The 22,073-nt window shown below is 43.6% G+C and overlaps 1 protein-coding gene across 10 annotated transcripts in view; it reads right to left on the reverse strand.

Moving 5' to 3' along the window:
• TRIM2 (tripartite motif containing 2) overlaps positions 1-22,073 on the reverse strand; it is a 186,050-nt gene that overhangs the window by 72,837 nt on the left and 91,140 nt on the right. Inside the window, exon 1 of one of the 10 annotated variants that reach the window (XM_009207712.4) lies at positions 7,810-11,441. The exons of 8 other annotated variants lie outside the window; for them this stretch is intronic. In XM_009207712.4, coding sequence (XP_009205976.1) covers positions 7,810-7,812 — 3 coding nt within the window. In that variant the 5' untranslated portion in view covers positions 7,813-11,441. Of the gene's footprint in view, positions 1-7,809; positions 11,442-22,073 lie in introns of those variants that run through there. One more of the 10 variants, XM_009207711.4, reaches the window with a different exon arrangement.

Raw genomic sequence — 22,073 nt, forward strand, 5'->3', positions numbered from 1 at the left:
ATTTGTTTTAATCAAATGATATACACTGACTAAATGAAATTTCTTGAGCCAATATTTTGTGCTCTAAAGCCGAAAATGAAAACATTTCATTCTAACTTTCTGATAATTATTGTAGTGGGTGAGAGCAAGTCTCTGTATTGTAGTATTGTTAATTTGCATGGTAAATTAATTAAGTTTACTCATTAACACTAATTTAAAATCATGACAGTATCACAGATCTGTCACAAGTGACTTGTTGAAGGCATCTGGATTTTTAGAACTCCCAGAATCAACACAAAAGTTTTCCAATCCCCAAAGATCCCCAAATTTGCCAGGATAATATCCTTCCCTGGATACCGGCACTAGGAAGAAAATTTGACTGCTCCTAATGGGACCATGTGCTCAGAAGAACTGAGGCACAGAATGAGCTAATAGGCACTGTGGGAAGTCTGAATCAGTCCGAATATGCCATGAGGAATACACTCAATATACAATAGCCTTCAATCAATGAGTTGGGGCACTACCACAGTTTCTGGTCTCCTTGATTAAAAAAGCAACAAATGTTTCATCTAGATGCTTTGCTGGTCTCCTTTCCCATCTTGCTTTCTAAATTGTCAGAGACCCTTCTTACCTACATAACCAGTGGAAGTCAGTGCACTATAATGAAAGAGATCAGAATATAGAACTGCTCTTCTAAATGCTGGAAAGTTGCAAAACTAACTTCTGAAGGGATCCGTGTGAAAACATGCCTGGGGTGGACTTTGCCTGTAAAGAAGCCCGAATGCTTTTGGATGTAGGAACTAACATCAGACACATTGACAAAAAGCCAGTAGAAAGGAAATGGTAGCAAAGGCAGAAAGAACCACTTTAAAATAATACAAATGGTCAACATTAGTCTGACATTGACCTTAGCCAATGAGAGTTTTCATATGGATGACTAGCCGAGGTTCCCTGTCTGTGGAAAACAAACAGCAAGACCCCTTACAAAGAAGCTCACTCCCCTTTGTCCAGCTCAGTGTCACCTGCTCACTCCAACCATTCTGTTCAAAACTGCATCTTGCCACCAGTTACCTAGCACTGCTATCCCCGGTCATTGCTTGGTTTTTCTCCATAGCACTGGTCACCTCCTGCTACAGATCCCATGTCTGTGTCCCTCCCAAATTCATATGTTGAAGCCCTAACCGCCAGTGTGATGGGATCAGGAGGTGAGGCCTTTGGGAGGTGATTAGGTCATCAGGGTAGAGCCCTTATGAGGGGATCAGTGCCCCTGTAAGAGGAGATAAGAGGGGGACTGCTTTCCCACTCTGTCCGCTCTTTGCCATGTGGGCCATCTGCCTATAAAGCCAGAAGAGGACCTCACTAGAACCCACTATGCTGGCACCCTGATCTCAGATTTCCTAACCTCTAGGACTGTGAAACAATACATTCTTTTTGTTTAAGTCATCCAATCTATGGCATTTTTGTTATAGCTGCTGGCACTAAGCCTTCCGACATACTATGCAATTTATATATTTTTGATATCGTCTCCGCCCTCCCCCTAGAATGTAAGGCCCACAAGGGCACGGATTTGTGTCTGACTATTCACTGCAGTAGTTCCATCACCTAGAAGAGTCCTGGAACATAGTAGACATTATTTTTGAATGAATCAAACCAGCAAAATATAACATGGAAATGGACTTATTCACAGCAGCAGCAAAGAGCAGCACTTGCTGAATTCCATGATAAAGAGTATGGTTGTTGCTGGTCATCTGAATGTTTGCATCTGACCTCGGACATTACCTGCTTCCCTATGTGATAGTCTTCTTTTTTCTTTTTAAGACAGGGTCTCTCTCTGTCACTCAGGCAGAGAGTCTGAGTGACGTGATCACAGCCCACTGCAGTGCAGTGACGTGATCACAGCCCACTGCAACCTCCACCTCCAAGGCTCAAGTGAGAGTCCCACCTCAGCCTCCCAAGTAGCTGCGACCACAAGTGGGCACCACCATGCCCAGCTAATTTTTGTATTTTTTGCAGAGAAGGTGTCCCACTATGTTGCTCAGCTGGTTTTGGACTCTTGGGCTCAAGTGATCCTCTTGCTTCAGCCTCCCAAAGTGCTGGGATTACAGGCGTGAACCACCTGGGAGGCCCAGCCTCCCATGTGATAGTCTAATGCTCAGCAACATAAGCCATCATCCAGAGGGTAAACATTAGTGACATATTTTAACATGTTCACAGATGCAGAAAAAGAAACAGAACTATTGAGTACATGAAAGCACCTTCACAAAAATTATGACAGTGAGAAAAATCTGGCATACAAAAACTATGACAGTGAAAGGAATCTGACATAGCTGACTCCATCTTCCTTCTAACCTCCATGCTGTCCTTGTTTATTCCTGGATGTAGGCCAAACTAACTTTGGGAGCAATTTAGTTTATAGTTTAACTTTAAAACAGGAATGATAACAGCCCGTTCCTGAAACAAGCCCCTCCTTGCTCAGGATAAAAACCACCTTTATAAAACTAACAAATAAGACCAGGCGCGGTGGCTCACACCTGTAATCCCAGCACTTTGGGAGGCCAAGACGGGCAGATCACGAGGTCAGGAGATCGAGACCATCCTGGCTAATACAGTGAAACCCCATTTCTACTAAAAATACAAAAAATTCGCCAAGCATGGTGGTGGGCGCCTGTAGTCCTAGCTACTCAGGAGGCAGAGGCAGGAGGATGGCATGAACCCGGGAGGCGGAGCTTGCATTGAGCAGAGTCACACCACTGCACTCCAGCCTGGGCGACAGAACAAGACTCTATCTCAAAAACAACAACAACAACAAAAAACTAACAAATTAGCCACAAGGTTAGAATTATGGTTCAGTCAGGAGCCCTGTAGCCACAGGAAGCAAGATTCCTACCCTCCCCAGTTGCTCCTATAGATAACATCACTATTGTATTGTGCAGGGTCTGGATTTTATTGAATAAATAAATAAAATAAAAAATAAAAAAAGTCACTATTGTAAAACCTAAGATTGGTGTTTGAGATATTTTTCAGACCCTGTATTCTGAGGGACCAGCTGGCATCATCCAGAGCAGTAAGCTGGCTCCACGAGTTTTGTAATTCCATCCAGGAAGTGAAGACAGCCAGAAGACAGCTTCAACCGCCTATGATTTCATCCCTGACCCAAGCAATCAACACTTCCCATTCCCTAGCCCCCTGCCCACCAAACTACCCTTGAAAAACCCTAGCCTTGGAATTTTGGGGAAGTCTGATTTGAGTAATAAAGTCCAGTCTTCCACTTAGCTGGTTCTGCATTTATTAAACTCTTTCTCTATTGCAATACTGTTGTCTTGGTAAATCGGCTGTATCTGTGCACTGGGCAAGAAGAACCACTGGGCAATTACAGACACATATGCATGGAAATAAAAAGCCTAAAAAGGTTGGCACATAAATCCCTTATTAATGGGGGCTTGCCAACTAAACAGAGCTTGTTGTGGGAAAAGCAATTCAATGATCACATAACAAAATCCTTGGGCATACAAAAATCCAGCTCCAGTGTTTCTTCCCTCACATCATCTGTGGTGTTTTTCCTGGCTCACTTTCTCAAATCTCCTACAATTTGGTGGAAATTAACCACCAAATGCAAAAGAACTTGATAGGAGAAGCTGAAATGAAAGAAAAATGCCTATGTCCACAATTCTAAGATTTAGACCATATTTCCATCCCAAATTATACCGTTTAGATCAGAAAACTATCCAGACTCTTTATTGCTGACACCACAGTGAGAAAGAGCAGGAATAAAGAATGGCAGAGAAAAGCCAATGTTAAATCACTCTTCTTGAGAAGGGGAGGGAGCTGGCAAAATCTTGTCTGCCTGTTCTAGGGAATGCGGTAGGGTAACAGAGGCCAAGATTCTGCTGAAAAATAAAATTTTAACAAGTGATTTGTGGGTAAGAGGTCACATATTTGATTATACATCATCCTAAAGATACTCAACTATATTCCTACTGTCTAATTTTATGGTATTCCTGGGTTATTGCTTCTCTTTGGTGCCACTGTAGTTGGATTTATTTATTAAGATGCCTTTTTCTTTTTCTCTCCCTAAGACATATTCTCCCTCTGTCTCCCAGGTTGGAGTACAGTGGTGTGACCTCAGCTCACCACAACCTCCACCTCCCAGGTTCAAGTGATTCTCCTACCTCAGCCTCCAGCCTAGCTGGGATTACAGGTGTGCCCCACCACACCTGGCTAATTTTTGTATTTTTAGTAGAGACAGGGTTTCACCATATTGGCCAGGCTGGTCTCGAACCACTGGGCTCAAGCAATCCGCCAGCCTTGGCCTCTTAAAATGCTGGGATTACAGGCATGAGTCACTGTGCCTGGCCCGGCCCATTTTTTATTGTTCTCATGCAGACATGCAAACATCTGCTTTCCAAGCAATTACAAATCTTCTCGTACATTTATAGAAAGGAAATCCTGAACCATTTGGATTATCTATAAATCACAATATGCTACCCTGTACCTGCCAGAACATGTGGCATAAATTAAAACGATGAAAAAGGTATTTGTAATGTTTAAAATCATGAGCCTATTATCATTTGCCTGCAATTGAATTGGATTGTTACTGAGGTCTCAATTAGAAGAAAAGAGGACAATCTTTAGTGAAATTAAAACAGGGTGACCCATTTCCAGTTAAATCAAGCCTCTATCCCAGATGGGCCATTTTGTAAATCAGAAGACTAGATGCATTATCTTTCCTGATGATGATGATGATGATGATGATGATGTGTGTGTGTGTGTGTGTGTGTGTGTGTGTGTGTGTTTGGGGGGAAGGCATTCAAAAGCCATCCCTTTTAACTTTTGTCTTCAGGCAGGGTGTGTCCAAGCTCTCCAAGGTTCTTTTTCTCCTTATTTTCAGAGTCAGATGTATGACAGCTTCCTCAGATGAATTGGTTTTTACCAAATGGAAGCTGATTTTTAAGCTGAGCCCCGGACTTGTCTTTATGATATGTCATGAAGACATATTTCCCCTTATTATTTCCCCTACCTCTTTCTTTAGTATATAAAGAAGGCCATTGCCTCACCTTTGGCAGCAATTGTTAAGATCAAGCTGGGTCTGTGTGGTGGAATGTTAAGTGGTCAGGCTAATAGACATTCATCTCACAGCACTCTGGGACAGTCAAGATGCTTGGGGTCTCCTCTCTCCACATCCATCACTTTGCCAGGTCTCCTCCCTTGCTTTGCTTGGGGACTACACAAAGAGGTCAAGTATTCTGGGACCACAAAAAAGGTAGAGATCAGCAAGGGAGCTAAGTGCTGGTACCTTTCTAGGGGTTGGAAGAAACTAGCAAGACGGGAAAGGAGAAAATTATTTCACAACACAACTAAGAGACACAGCTCTACATAATAGGAATCTCCTTTTTTCTCCTGGTATACAGGAAGCACATTATTTAATTCTGTTGTTGATTAGAATTAAGTACTTAAATTAATAATGTTTAATAATAATAAGCACTTAATGGAAAAATGGAGGCTGTCGAGAATGTGAAGACAGAAGAGGTAAAGTAAAAGGGAATAGAAAGATTTGCATACTAAAAGCAGAAATCTGTTTCCTGCAATGATGCTATTTGAATACTTGGCTCATTATTTTCTCACTTTCTGGTCCAATCTAAAGCTCCAAATTCTATGAGGAAATCTAATCCGTTGAATTCAGACCATCTGCACAATAAAAATATTCAGAAAACCCTAATAGCCAACCCTATAATGGAGCAAATTCTACTCTGAACTAAAGCCTTTGTATAAGTAATAAAGGGACAGAGATGGCACCAGAGATTAAAGAAAAAGGCTATCACAGGTATGTGCAAATCATCATTTTGCTGTAGTAAGAAGTAATTCAAGTCACATTTTTTGAAGAAAAAACTACGACAGTAAACAATTTGGCAGCAAATTTTTAAAAATTCAAAAGTATTTCTCTTCTATACATTTCAATAATATATAAAATATTTGGGTAGTCTTAGTTTTATAAGAGAAATAATTAAAAGAGGCAAAAGGGAGTCTTAAAAATTGCTACATATTTGGGATTTTCCCCTACCTAATAAAAAGAGATAAAAGAAAGGCCTAAGTATGTAGAAATTAATGCTTAAGGATACCCAGATAAAGAACATTTTCATTTCTTAGTAAGACAAAGAATGAGTGTTTTAACTTTATTTCACAAGCAACAAAATCCACGAAGCTTTTGTTATAACAAAAAAATAATCAAGTCATTGCAGGACTATAGTATTAACTATAGCAAAAAATGTATATAGATTTTAGTCTCCTTTTAAAAAATGTGTGGGTTATATACACGCATTTGTATATCTTGAAACAGCATGTTCTATCAGAGAAAATTTTTACATTCAGCTGTGTTTTAACCTTTCCAATGCAAATCGCTTGTGTCTTCCTATGAGAAAACTGGACAGAAACACTTAAAGGTTTAGGAAGGGTTACTACTCATGTCTCTGCATCCGAAAGCTGCTTTCTCATACCACAGCACACATGAAACTTCTCATTGTGTGCTGCTCGGGAGGGGCGTGCATTATTTAACATTACAGTGGGTTAGGAACAGTGGGACTCAAGCCTGTGCCTGAAATAATGAAAGACACCAGAAAACAGATTCACACTAGGCAGAACTGAATCCTAACACTTAATAAGTCATTTGAAGAATTCTGCATGAACAAATGGCTCTCCTTACATACATCCTGGAGTTTAAAACCTTCTTTTAAAACAAATTTTCGTAAGGAATAAAACTGCTGTAACATGATCTAAGCTAGAGAAACAATCTTTTAAACACTTCATTCTGAAAGCTATTACATTGAAACTATCTTTTCCATTAGACAAAAAAACCATTTTATCTTTTGGTTCAGAAATTCATTTATTAACACTCAATTTTTAATTTAAAACAAACAGCCTTGCTACTCGCTCTCCTATCCCCCCAAAAGAAGGAATAATGACAGGGTGGGGCATACTTGTAGAAAAAGCTCTGACACAAAAATAATCCCCACTGTTTCAGGAAGCAAACCTAAGGACCAATCCAAAACCCAAGGATTTTTTTTTTTTTTTTTTTTCCTGTCTAATGCTATCATTGAGCTCCACCCAGATTTGACTGTACTTGAAAGGCAGGAAAAAAAATTGTCAGAAAAAAACAAATTATCTCCTACATGTTTGTTTGCTGGCCCTCAATGGCATTCAGAATTCAGAGGGTCGAGTCATGCATTATGAATGAATGGGTTTCCAATGGTAACTGCCAGCCATGGAACTCAACCCCAGGGTTCTTTAATAGAGGACAGAGTGGGGGAGGGTCGCACGTTCTCCTCCACCCTGGGGCAGCGGGGAAGGAATCCTGCAAATTAAATATTTCATCTCCATGTTTGCACCCAACAGAGAGATGCAGGGGGCAAAATTCTTCTGTTTAAAACAAGCCAAGATACACACTAAAATAAAGACTGGTAAAAATACAAATCTAGTCAGATCACATTAGAACTTGATAAGAAAATCTTGCATGACTTTCTCCCCATACTTGTTAATTTGGTGCCTTTGTTTAAGCAAAGAATGGGTCTCTATTTTACAGCTACAGCATTGCCATTAGAGATGAAGGGAGAAAAAAGAACCGAGAGAGCAGGAAAAATCAGTTACCCACCTGGCTAAGCAGTCTGAACATTTAGGACCTACCCATTTCTGAAGACAGACAGACTAATCAACGAGGCAATCAAATGCTCCCCAAGTCTGTCGCTGCAGCTACGCGGCAATCCAAAAGAACAACGCACGTTTCTGCTAACACCTCAAGTTGGGAAGCACCATGCAGAGAGACTGGTTAAAATTCCCTACCATGCAGTGCAGCCATCATCAGAAGCCCAGCATATCTTCTGCTCTAAGTAGTGATGTGCCAGCTGATGCACAGAACAGAGGAAGAGAAAAATGGAGGAAATAAGAGAAGGCTGGAAAGTCGCAGGAATGTTTCTGGGTCATTAACAAGTGGAAGACCCCCTTCAGTATTCACACCAATCGGTCTTGATCTTACAGGACATCTTTTTCTCACTGAGCGTCTGTTGAAAAGACTGCAGCAAACCAGGCAAGGGATTATGGGATAGGGATGCAGCAGCGAGCTGCAATGAGATTCGTGGGTGGCTTGCTTTCCCTCTGAGTCAGCAGTCAGCTGTTTCCATGCTCTGGTGCTGGGCTCCATCACCAGAAAGTGACTGCAGGATTAACCAGGGGAGAGGCGACCGGTGCAGTCTCCGCGCAACGCAGCCGGGGCAGGTACAGGGAGTGCTACAGATCAGACGGAGGGAGTGCTGGGACGCAAACGGTGAAGGCAGTGAGAATAGATTCTAGGAAGAAGGCATATGGTACCTCAAAATGAAAAGTTCACATTTAGAGAAGTGCTTTGTGTGAGTGTGAGAGCACACACTTGCTTGTTAGAAAGAGAGATGATTGATTTTCTTAGATGTCTCAAGTAGCTTGAAACACATAATTTTTTTTTAATGCAACAAAGAAACAAACAAACAAACAAAACAGTCCAGTTCCACAAGCCCCTACTAATTTTCCTCTCTTGGTGTTTACCCAGGGCAGGGTCGATAAAATATGGTTCCACAAAGTCAAATCATGCAATGACATTTCTCTGCTTTTTGTGGTTCTAATGATTCAGAGAAAAATCATATAGTACATTTTTTGATTCGGGGATAACCAGACCCTGTTCTTTTTCTGATCACGAAGTTTTCAGTTAAAAGTTGAGAAACTTGACAAATAACATGACTTAATTTCCTGCCAAGTCATGAAACTTAGTTTTAAAAGGTATTAATAATGTAAAAATGATCAGCAAGTAGCTATATAATAGTGATTAGGTCTCCAGATTACAAATAATAGTTTAGAATAAAAAATCTTACATATCAGCGTAGAATTCACAACCGTTCTTTTTTCTACAACAATAAAGGCAGGGAACAGTATTGCATCCTATTCCTTGTTTAGTTACTAGTTTCAGAGGGATTGCTAATAATGTTTATTTTAAAAAACTGGGCATCTGCATATTTGATTACATTAATATTTATCACATTCTTTCCACACAGTCAAGCATTACAGTGAGCCCTTGAAGGGGCCTCAGCTCTGCAGAGCAGTGATGATCACCTTTGGCGGTAGTAGGAGGAGGGGGATCACAGAGAAAACAGCAAAATTGACAGACCCCAGAAATGCACATACATGCCAATTTTGGCGTGCCATTTTAGGTGATACACAGTTCTCAAAATCCCAGTTAACACCCTGCTTTAGAAGTTTTGCAGATTTTTTTTAAAGCTTCATTGAATTGTAATTCACATACCATACAATTCACCCATTTAAAGTGTACAATGTAATGGTTTTTAGTATATTCATAGATGTGGGCAACTATTACCACAGCCAATTTTGGAACATTTGCATCACCTCAGACAAACAAACAAACAAACAAACATCCAACTCTTTAGCTATCACTTTAGCTATCACTCTTTAGCTATACTAAATACTCTTTAGCTATCACTCTCTTCCCTCCCACATCACATCCCCAGAGTCTTAAGCAATCACTAATCTAAACCTTTCTGTTGCTAAAGGTTTCCCTGTTCTGGACTGGAATCATATAACGTGTGGTCTTGTGTGTCTTGCTCTTTTCACTTGGCAGAATGTTTTCCAAGTTCATCCATGTGGTAGCATGTGTCAGTATTTCATTCTTTTGTATGGCTGAACGATTTTCCATTGCATGAATTTAGCACCTTTTGTTCATCTGTTCATCAGCCGATGGACACTGGGTTGTTTCCACTTTTTGGCCATTATGAACAGTGCTGCTATAAACATTTGTGTACAAGGTTTTGTGTGGACATATGTTCTGCTTTAGAAGTTACAGTTTAATTAGGACCAACTCCTAAAACTAGAAGCAGGCTACCCCCACTGAGTTTTATAATATCTTTTTTCTAAGACAGGCCATCAGACAGGTGTCTGACTTACTATGACAGGAGTCCTTTCTTCTTCTCATTCTGCTACTAAGCCTATCCCAAAGCCAAATTCATCGAATGCTGACCCCTCCCCAACACATTCTTTCTCCTGATCTCTCTCATTCTCTTCTTCCAGTCAACCCAAAGTCTTGGGACCTATAACTAGACCAGGTCTCTGTTCTCTGAAGGTGGAGAAGTGGGAGAGATCTTTGGTCTTGTTGCTGGGCTTCTAGCCAGAGGATGTTAACTTACTCATTCAATCATTCATTCCAATGAACACTTGTTGAGTGTTGTGTGTTCCAAGCACTGAGTAGGCACTGCGGATATAGAGAAGAATTTAATATTTCTGAGCCCTCAGGGACATCACAATCTAGTGTGGGAGATGGGTTAGTAAGCAGGCAATTGCAATTCAGAGTGATAAACGCTTAACAGCAAGAGAAAGCAAATACTCTAGGTGCCCACAGAAGGGATATGAAGGGCCAGGGAGGCGTGCGGAGCATTTCAGGCACTGAGTGCAGCACAGTCAAAGGCATGAGATGGCTCATGGGACCTGAGAGTAATACCTAAGTACAGCTGAAGCCTGGGGTAAAGGTAGAACAAATGCAGGTGATATCTGTTTCTGATCTTTTACCTGGAATTGGGAATATCTCTTCCCTGGAAATAGCATTACATAGGATAGCTGGGTTTCGAATACCCTCACCACCATGGCTTAACTACTATATGGGTTAAATGGGTTTTGGGGGCTCAGAATCTAACAAACACACATAATACTGCTTATTATAGGAAAATGCAGCCTCGTTTTTAACGTATGTCTTGGCAAATGAAACCAACTGTTTATAAGTTGGGGCTTGGGTAACTGTGGGAGGCCCCCACCGAAGTGCCAAGCATCATCTCCTCGGCACTTCCTGAAAACAGGTATGTAGATGGTGATAGTGGCTGCTGGTTATGTTTCTGAGTTGGAGTTTCCCGTATTGTGGTCTCAAGTGGTCGGACTCGAGGGGTCTCAAGGGCAGAGAAGAGCCCAAGATTCTTGGGATTACAGCCACTGCACACCTTATTGACTTCTTGGAGCTGTCTTGCCTCTCCCCACTGTTTCCCTCCAGCTGAATGGAGATTAGAGGTAAACTGTCATCAGTCAGTCTATGATTTGTGCACTGGGGAAGTATACAGACAGTGCCTATGCATAAGAAGAGGATATACGCTACTAAATTGGGATTGGCAGGAGCATGAGAGATAGTGATCCAGTATTTACTGACCCTGTATGATGTGCCAAGTTCAATCCAATGCACTTTATATACAGTCTGCCTATCCCTGCTCAAGAAAATGTATCCCAGAAAGTAAACATCTTAGGATGGCATACAAGATAATTTACAATCCGGCGTCTGCTTCCTGATTATTTTCTACCTTCTGTCCTCCCTAGTCACGCTCTAGTTCGTAAGAATTCTGTTACTGGAAAGCAGTCCCAATCCAGACCCCAAGAGAGCGTTCTTGGATCTCCGGCAAGAAAGAATTCAGGGCGAGTCCATAGTGCAAAGCAAAAGCAAGTTTATAAAGAAAGTAAAGGAATAAAAGAACGGCTACTCCATAGACAGAGCAGCCCCAGGGGCTGCTGGTTGCCCATTTATATGGTTATTTCTTGATGATATGCTAAGCAAGCAGTGGATTATTCATGCCTCCTCTTTTTCGATCATATAGGGTAACTTCCTAATGTTGCCATGGCATTTGTAAACTGTCACTGCGCTGGTGGGAGTGTAACAGTGAGGAGGACCAGAAGTCACTCTCGCGGCCATCTTGGTTTTGGTGGGTTTGGGCCAGCTCCTTTACTGTAACCTGTTTTATCGGCAAGGTCTGTATGTTGTGCCGACCTCCTATCTCATCCTATGACTTAGAATGCCTTAACCATCTGGGAATGCAGCCCAGGAGGTTTCAGCTTCATTTTACCTGACTCCTATTCAAGATGGAGTTGCTCTGGTTCAAACGCCTCTGATGATTCCACATGTATTTTTTTAGCAGTGGCTCTCAGCCAAAGGAATGGTACCAACCCCTCTTGTGGTGTAGTAGGGTGTGCATTTAGAAATGTGAAGGGGCACTGTGGCTGTTATACCAGTGTGTGTGGGGGCGGGTAACTACTAACATTTAGTGCCTGGGCGTAGGGATGCCAAACCTGCTCCAGTGAATGGGAGAGTACCTTAAAAGTACATCTGTCCCCACAACACTAATGTCAGTAGCATCCCCTTTGAGAAACACTAATCTCTAGGCTCACCTACCACTTGTTCTGCCAGGAACACTCCCATCCTCTCCTGCCTCCTGCCCCTCGTTAACTTCTCGGATTCCTTTAGACTCAACAAAGCTACCACTCACTTTAGGAAGGATTCTCTGACTCTTCCTCTGATGCCCAGACCCTCCCACCCACAGTCTGGATTGAGTACCACTCCTGTGTACTCCACAGCATTCTTGCTGGAAGCTGTTGAAGGTTCCATCTTTTACCTTTAACTCACTAACCCTTAGTGCAGTGCCTGTCACCTACTAGGTGCCCAATAAGTAGATAGGGAATGATGAAAGTCCTGTGAATGAACATATGACATAAAGGTGAAAGTTCATCTCAGAATTGAAAAATTAGTTGGATCAGAGACCATTATGGACAGGCAATTCTTCATATCTGCTAGTTTATGATTTAGAAAGTACTTTCACAAGCCGGGAACAGTGGCTTACGCCTGCCAGCACTTTGGGAGGCCGAGGCGGGTAGATCACAAGGTCAGCAGTTCAAGACCAGCCTGGCCAAGATGGAGAAACCCCGTCCCTACTAAAACTACAAAAATTAGCCGGGTGTAGTGGCAGGCGCCTGTAATCCCAGCTACTCAGGAGGCTGAGGCAGGAGAATTGCTTGAACCTGGGCAGCAGGGGTTGCAGTGAGCCGAGATCATGCCACTGCACTCCAGCCTGGGCGACAGAGTGAGACTCTGTCTCAAAAAAAAAAAAAAAAAAAAAATAGAAAGTACCTTCATAGATTTTCTCTTTGATCCTCAAAGCTAACCTAGAAACGGGTAGAGCAGGCATTATTATTTTAGTGGAAATTGAGATGTAGAAAGGTAAAGTGACCAGCCCAGAATGGAGTAGCCACAATATAATAGAGGTGAACTAGAGTCCAGGTCTTGTGGCTGGCACCACTCCTCTTTCAGTATGTCACCTGCCCCAGGATATGAAAGAACAGGAACAGTAATCAGGCAACTCCAGAGTAGAACAAAGCCCGCTAAGTAGAGAGGTGATGTGTTTCAGTGTGAGATAAATATAATGAACGAGAAGAGGCCAACTGAAATCAGGAGCTTATAAAAGCTGCCTAATGCAATCATCATTTCATTTTCTGTGTCTCTGATTTCAACAAGCTTTATTGGGGTTGGAAGAGGCAAATAGGGAGAGATTAGTCAACAGATACAAAGTTACAGTTAGATAGGAGGAACAAGTTCTAGTGTTCTATTGTACAGTAGAGTGACTACAGTTAACAATAATGCATTGTAGATTTCATTTTTTAATTTGTATTTTTTGAGACAGGGTGTCACTCTGTCATCCAAGCTGGAGTGCAGTGGCGTGACTGCTGCTCACTGAAGCCTCGACCTTCTGGCCTCAAGCGATCCTCCCACCTTAGTCTCCCCAGTAGCTGGGACTACAGGCATGCACCACTATGCTCAGTTAATTTTTTGTATTTTTTTATGGAGACAGGGTTTTGCCATGCTGCCCAGGCTGGTCTAGAACTCCTGGGCTCAAGTAATATGCCCATCTCAGCTTCCCAAAGTGTTGAAATCACAGGCGTGAGCCACTGTACCCGGCCTGTGTATTTCAAAATAGCTAGAAGAGAGAATTTTGAATGTTCTCACTACAAAGAAAGGTATAAGGTGATGCATATGCTAAGTATCCTGATTTATTACACAATATGCATCCATATTGAAACATCACACTGTACCTCATTAACATGTCAAGTAGAAAAAAATTTTAAAGATATAAAGAAAACAAACAAACATAAAAACTTTATGAAAAGTATTGCCCAATGGTTTTATAAAAGAAGATGGTAAGAAGTAATTATTTCCAGCCTTCAGTTCAAGCATGAGCAACTGGAGAGGAAGTATTATTATGATGGATTTCACAGGTTAGCACTCCAGGTGTGGCCCTCAAAGCCCAGCTCCTTCTGGACAGTCCAGACTCTCTGTAGTCAGTTTGATTAAGTGGTTTGGTTTGGACCCCAAGAGGCTGAGCCCCTTCCTCTCTACTGGCAGTAGCCCTGGTGAGACCCCCTATGTTTAAGGGTTGGGATCATTCATTAGAGGCTGTGGGGAAGGTTTTAAGAACAGACAGGACAGTCAGGAAGTAATGGTGAATGAAGCAGAAAGGACTTTCTCTTAAGCATCCTTAAAAGAGAAAAGGTGCAAGTTGGCCTTAACCTGTTGGGGTTATATGGATAGGAGTAGATTTATCAGGAACCAGCTGACCCAGTTTCAATCCAAGAATTCACACCAGAACTGGCCTGGCCTTGGGATGACCCTTTAATGTTATACATTGCACAAATGATTGTGTGCCAGTGGTACACAAGGCACTGGTGATACAAAAATAAATGACATGAACAGAACCTCTCAAAATCATTCCTGGGGACTGAGTTATTTGCCTCCAGCTCACAGTTGTGTTGACTGGGTCTCAAGAATCAGGATAGCCCTTTGCAGCCAGGCTGTATTTGCAGTAAAGGTGACCCAGGTCTAGCACCCCTGACTCCATGCCGAGTATGTTTCCCACAGGGAGCTGCCCCAAACTGAAGACATATCCAGGTGGGATCTGCCCAGCACAGAACAGAGCAAGACCATCACTTTGCTTGCTCCAGGCTCTATCCTTCTATTAAGTACCTCTGAGGTCCTTGTACCTTTCTTGGCACTTTTCTCATATTGACTCATATTGAACATAAATTCATGCCCAGCAACCCTATCCAACAAGGAATTTTGGTTGGTCTGGTATCATTTATTCTTATGGAACTCAGGATGCTTTTTTTTTCTAGGTACTTACAAACCATCCCATTAATAATCCTTCTCTAGCATTCTTGATAGAGAGTTCTGTAGTTTTGTAGAAAAGACTGACGTAGGCCTGGTGTGGTGGCTCACGCCTGTAATCCCAGCACTTTTGGAGGCCAAGGCAGGCAGATCCCTTGAGGTCAGGCGCTGGAGACCAGCCTTGTCAACATGGTGAAACCCCGTCACTACTAAAAATACATAAATTAGCCAGGCATGGTGGCACGTGCCTGTCGTCCCAGCTTCTCCGGAGGCTGAGGCAAGAGAATCACTTGAACCCAAGAGGCCGAGGTTGTAGTGAGCTGAGATGGGGCCATTGTGCTCCAGTCTGGGTGACAGAGTGAGGCCTTGTCTTGAAAAAAAAAAAAGAAAGAAAGAAAAAGAAAAAAAAAAAAAAAGACAAGCAAAAACAAGGCTCTGCTATGCACTGATTATTAAATGCCCAAGTAATAACATATCTACCCCTTCATTATTCTTTGTCCTGCTCTGACTATAACAAAAAGCAAAGGCAAGCAAACACAAAGCTCTTTTGTTTCGCCCATTGTTAGGCCTGGAGAATTCAAATTTGACTATGTATCCTGAGTATACCCGGAACGTCATCTCCCAGTGCTAACTATGGGTTCCTGATTGCATCTGTGTCTACACCGATGTGCACATCGGTATCAAGTATTGTTTTTCTCTTAAGCAGAGCTCCATGACCACACTTCTTATTTTAACAATTAAATTCAAGGCCGTGCCAAGTTCCTGCTCGCCTCACCAGTTTACCTTGTTTAATTAATGCAGTGGTTTTGACTACAGGGCTGGGATTTAAGACACCGGGAGTCTCCGTGGGCGACTGAGCTGGCGGAGGCCGAGCAGAGGCCCCCAGGGTAGGGGCGGAAGCAGGGAGGTGGCCGAGGCGGACGCGCTGCTAATAATGCCTGCCTCTTCCACACATTCCTTCCTCTCGGTCCCAGACAGTGGATTACTTTTAGACCAATATGTAGTTCAGAGAGAACCTCACAAATGTTCTTCTCTGCTGACCGAATCACCCGACCTCTAGGATTCCATCCTACGGTCATAACCACAGACCTGGGGAAATCTCAGACAGCCCCGGCCTCGCCGGCCAGGCGGAGCCGGGAGCGCTTTCACTCCTCCGGCTCCGCCTCGCGCCCGGGCTCCATGGCAACAGGCCCCGCCCCGGGGCGGGAGCGGAGCTGCTCTTAGGCGAAGAAAAGCAGGCGGGTCCCCTCCACCCAGATGGCGATTGCGCGGTGGTATTCCGAACCTCTGTCTTTCCCCCACCCGCTCTGGGTTTCCTTTTCTAACCTTTTTGTCTCACCAGGAAACAGAATCACTCTGTAAAAGAACTGATTCAAGTGGTGGCGGTGTGGGGAAGAGGAGGGAGTCAGGCCCGCGGTGACGGCATTAAAAGCTAGGAGACCCGGGGATCGCCCCCGCCTGGCCCTCCAGCAACGGGGGTTCTCTTGACTGTGGCTTTTTCCCATGTCCAGGGTCGACAGCTCTCTGCCTGCCAACCCTGGAGGGTTCTGAGCCGATGCGCCCATGGTGGGGGTGGGACTTTCTCCGGGTAACATGCCCGGGTTTTCATGCTTTAAAACCTGGAGATGACACTGAAGTAGGAGTTTGGGCACTTTGGCAGAGGGAGCTAATGCGAGGACAGGGGAATCTGACACCATCCTCAGAAGGCTGCCCCTCCAACTTGTTACCAGAAGAGTATTTTCCTAAGCAGCCTGCCTGGCGCTACAACTCAGGGTCACTTTCATCCACGATTAGAATTCTACGATGAAAGTAAGAATGCATCTGCGATTAAGGCACGGCTCCGGAGACACATCTGGATTTGCTTTATCTGCAGGTTGCTCCTTGCCTCTCTGTTAGCTCATTTGTAAAATGATACGTCCTAATGCCATTGTGATGATTAAATGATCCAGTGTGTCAGTGTCAGCCCCAGGCCTAACACACAGTCTGAGGTGCGGTGGTGGAGAAGAGGATGGGCTCTAGAGCCAAGAATGGGTTTGGATCCTGGCTCTGCCACTTATAAGTTGTATAACCCTGGGTAAGTAATTTAACCTCTATGCCTCAATTACCTCAAGTGTACGGGGGATGACAAGGGTACTGACAACATAGCATTGTTAGGAGAAGGAAATGGTTTTAGTCTATATAAAGGACCTGATCCAGGCCGGGCGCGGTGGCTCACGCCTGTAAAATCAGCACTTTGGTAGGCCGAGACAGGTGGATCACCTGAGGTCAGGAGTTCAAGACTAGCCTGGCCAACATGGTGAAACCCTGTCTCTACTAAAAGTACAAAAACTAGCTGGGCATGGTGGCAGGCGCCTGTAATCCCAGCTATTTAGGAGACTGAAGCACAAGAATCGCTTGAATCTGGGAGGCGGACGCTCCAGTGAGCGGAGATTGCGTCAGGGCACTGCAGCCTGGGTGACACAGCGAGACTCCGTCTCAAAACAAACAAACAAACATGATCCAGTGCCTGATGCATCATAAGCAGTCAGAACATAAATTATTACTATCATTATTATGGCCACTACTACATTTATGAGTTCCTTTAGAAATGACTGATAATTCACTTTTTTACTCCTGGAGCTGGGCTCATTTAAGGATTCAGTAAGCCTTTGGGAGGGTTTTTTGGATATATGAATAGCTTAATAATACACTACACCTCACCACCCTTTCATAAGCCACACAAAATACATCAATAAATGAGAGTGAGCAGAATCATGCAAAATCAGAAGAGGTATTTCTATACAGTTTTTTTGTTTGTTTGTTTTTTTGTTTTTTTTTGAAACAGAGTCTCACTCTGTCTCCCAGGCTGGAGTGCAGTGGCGCTATATTGGCTCACAGCAACCTCAACCTCCTGGGTTCAAGCAATTCTCCTGCCTCAGCCTCCCGAGTAGCTGCGATTACAGTCGTGCGCCACCATGCCCAGCTAATTTTTTTGTATTTTTAGTGGAGACGGGGTTTTGCCATGTTGGCCAGGCTGATCTCGAACTCCTGACCTCAAATGATCTGCCTGCCTCGGCCTCCCAAAGTGCTGGGATTACAGCCGTGAGCAACCGCACCCAGTGCCTGTACACTTTTATCACACCAGGCTGAACACAGCCTCCCTCTGCATCCTCACCCACTTAGCACTGGTGTCTCCCTGCTGGTTTTGACACAGCTGAGAGGCTGCAGTGCTACTTTGTTACTCTTGCTGAGGTCTCACACTAACTCTAGTCCCAGGCCAGTCCCAGGAAGGAAGAGAGTCTGTTCATGCCTACCTGCCACTGGTTCTCATGAGAAAGAAACCTGGACTTTTGTGGTGGTCAGCGGCATGTGGAAATGAGTCCTCATTGGCCAGTATCTCTTCCTTAGAGCCAGCAGCCTTCTTAAAAAGATCAGAAGAGAAATGATTCCTTTTGGTCCCCTTCCAGCGTCAGTTTTGCCCTTTGACGTAAGTCATCGTCTCTGGACATGAGAATGGGAGGCCTCACTTCCACGTCCTCCAGATGAATGCACTCTAAACAAATATTGATGCACCTCTCAAGGTTGGCATTGCATCTGGACCAGTGCCAGGAAGCCACAAGGCCACCAGAGGCAACAGGGAAGAGCAAGAGCGGAAGAATAGAAGCCAAGCTGCAGCAGATGGAATGTGCACACGGTCAGGTGAGGTCTGACCCAAGGGTGTTGTGCCTAGACCTGTGAGCCCTGGGTCAGGGTGAGCCCTGTGCCAAGCAGAACCATCCATGACCTCAGGGCCAATGCTGGGCACCCCTGACTCTTCCTTGATAATGTCTCTCATCCTCCATTCTTCCTCCCCCTTTCTCCTGCCCTCTTTCCTACTCCCCATCCACTTCATTCAACAGGCTTTTAACTTATCTTCTACTATGTGCTGGGCACTGTGTTAGGAGCCACAGATAGTCACTATCCTTAAGGAATGTATACTTTCTCATAAGAGAGACAGATATTAAATCTCAAATTCTAAATTAAACTAAATTAAAGTACTTGAAATAAAAGTTAATTAAGCCTCAGACAATTAACGATTTTTATCTGTGGCCTCTACTTCAGACCCACCAAGGAAATGCATGGGTGTTGGTGTTCTGTGGTGGACAAGAATCCAGGCTCTGGAATCAGACAAATGTGGGTACAAATCCCACCTCTGATACTGCCCAGCTATGTGATTTTGGCCAAATTACAGCACCTCTCTGACCCTCCTTTTCTTCTTCTGTAAAATGGCAGTAAAAAGAGATATACTTTATAGGGATGTTATGAGGATTAAACAAAATAATGGCCAAAAGATGCTTAACACATTGCCTGGCACAGAGGAAGACCCAATATACGTGAACTATTGTTGCTGTTTATTTATACAAGCAAAGGGGTCAGCAAACCTTTTCTGTAAAGGGCCAGTATAGCAAACACTTTATGGACTTATGAGTCAATACAGTATCTGTTGCAACTGCCCGATTTTATTGTAGTGTGACAGCAGCCATTAACAGTAGGTAAAGGGGCTGAGTGTGGTGCCTCATGCCTGTAATCCCAGCACTTTCAGAGGCGGAGGCAGGCAGATGGCTTGAGCTGAGAAGTTTGAGACCAGCCTGGGCAACATGGCAAAACCCTGTCTCTACCAAAAATACAAAGAAACTAGCTGGGCATGGTGGTGCACCCCTGTAGTCCCAACTACTTGGGAGGCTGAGGTGGAAGGATCGCTTGAACCCAGTAGGAGAGGTTGCAGTGAGCTGTGATTGCACCACTGCACCGCCATCCTGAGCAAAAAAGTCAGACCCTGTCTCAAAATAAATAAGTAAATAAGCAAACAAATAAATAACAGTTGGTAAATAAATGATTATAACTGTGTTCCAATAAAATTATATTTATAAACACTGAAATTTGAAATAATTTTCTGATGTCACAGAATATTATTTTTCTGTTGGTTTTTCCAAATTATTTAAACATGTAAAAACCATTGTTAGCTCACTGGTTGTACAAAAACAGCCCATGGGCCAAATTCAGCTCACAGGCCATAGTTTGCCCAACCCTGCTCAAGCTGAACAAAATGGCTGACACACCTTTTGTCGATTTTGCTTCAGAGGAAAATCCAGTTGGTGGGTTCATAATATGCTAATTCAGTGTCTGGACATTAAAACACAACCTGGTCTGACTAACAACATTATAAACCAACCCAAGGATAGCAAAAACCTCGTAAATGAAAAATAATACCTACAGTTTACGTGTGCATAAGCCAAGATAAGTAAACGGAACTTATCATTGGCTTGTGCAGAAGATAAGAAATGGAAAAGACAGTCATTTCCTCAGATGCATGATCACCCTGTGTTTTGCACACGGAGGCAGGCTGCTCCTGACAGGTGCAAGAACTGACAGTGTGTGCACTTTGCCTGTCGGCACTGTGCACGGAGATGTGCAGCAAGACACATCTCAGAGGGTCACAAGCCTCCTAGATTTTACCCACAGAGGATGGGAGAAAAAAGAATGTGTGCTGAATGAAGAAAGCTGGGGAAAATGAGGGAAGGCAGGAGAAACCTCCAGAAACAGGCCAAGCCCCACCAACATGGAAATCAGATCACAAATGATTTAGCCGTAACAGGTATCCCAAGTTATGCTATGTAATTCCTAATTCCATTCTTTCCTTTCCTTCTCCCATTCCCTCTTAAGTATCTGTGGATAGAAATAGGACATTACGGTTTTTGTTTGTTTGTTTTGAGATGGAGTCTCACTCTGTCGTTCAGGCTGGAGTACTGTGGCGCAATCTTAGCTCACTGCAAGCTCCGCCTCCTGGGTTCACACCATTCCCCTGCCTCAGCCTCCTGAGTAGCTGGGACTACAGGTGCCCGCCAGCACGCCTGGCTACTTTTTTATATTTTTAGTAGAGACGGGGTTTCACTGTGTTAGCCAGGATGGTCTCGATCACCTGACCTCGTGATCCGCCCGCCTTGGCCTCCCAAAGTGCTGGGATTACAGGTGTGAGCCACCATGCCCAGCGGGACATTACATTTTGCTTTCTCCCGCAATGTAGGAATATATTTATTCTCTAGTTCATATCAAATTATTTGCAGGCCAGAAATTCTTTCTCTAATAATATTAAAATATGTACCTGTTCCAAAGACACTGCAATTAATAAACTTGTTTCCCTTGACCCAGAGGAAATGCAAATCTGCCTTATAAATCCATTCCAAGAATCAAATTTTTTCTTGTACATCTTAAAAAAAAAAACTATGTGTTGCTGGGTGCAGTGGTACACTGTAATCTCAGCTACTTTGGAGACTGAGGTAGGAGGATTACTTGAGTCCAGGAGTTCAAGATCGGCTTGGGCAACATAGTGAGACCTCATCTCTAATTAAAAAATGAAGAAGAAGAAGAAAAGAAGAAGGAAGAAGGAAGAAAAAAGAAGGAAGAAGGAAGAGAAAAGAAGGAAGAAGAGGAAGGAGAAGACAGAGGAGAAGACGGAGGAGAAGAGGAAGGAGAAGAGGAAAGAGAAGAGGAAGGAGAAGAGGAAAGAGAAGAGGAAGGAGAAGAAGAAGATGGCGGCAGCATGATAGCTCATGCCTGTAATCCCAACACTTTGGGAGGCTGAGGCAAGAGGATTGCTTGAGGCCAGGATTTCCAGACTAGCCTGGGCAACATAAGGAAACCCCATTTCTACAAAAAAATTTAAAAATTAGCAGGCAGTGGTGGCACATGCCTGTGGTCCCAGCTACTTGGGAGGCTGGGGGAGGAGGGTCACTTAAGCCTGGGAGGTTGAGGCTGCAGTGAGCAGTGATTATGCCACTGCTGTCTCTCCAGTCTGGGCAACAGAGTGAAACCCTGTCTCAAAGGAAAAAAAAAAAAAAGAAGAAGGAGGAGGAGGAGGGGGAGCAGGAAGGGGACGAGGAGGAGGAAGGAGAGGAAGAAACCACATATTATCCATGCCCAGCCATTTTTACTAGATAAAGAATTTGCTTATCCAGCCTGATTGACATGTTGAACCATCCTCAAGGTCAGATGTCACAATAACACCCTCTGACTTAGTAAGGACTCCTCTGGGAAGAACGTGGCCCAGGTACAGATGTCTCCATCCTTGATAGTTTGAGTCATAGATAAC

The sequence above is a fragment of the Papio anubis genome, chromosome 3, assembly GCF_008728515.1.
Source record: "Papio anubis isolate 15944 chromosome 3, Panubis1.0, whole genome shotgun sequence".
Classification (NCBI taxonomy): Eukaryota; Metazoa; Chordata; class Mammalia; order Primates; family Cercopithecidae; genus Papio; species Papio anubis.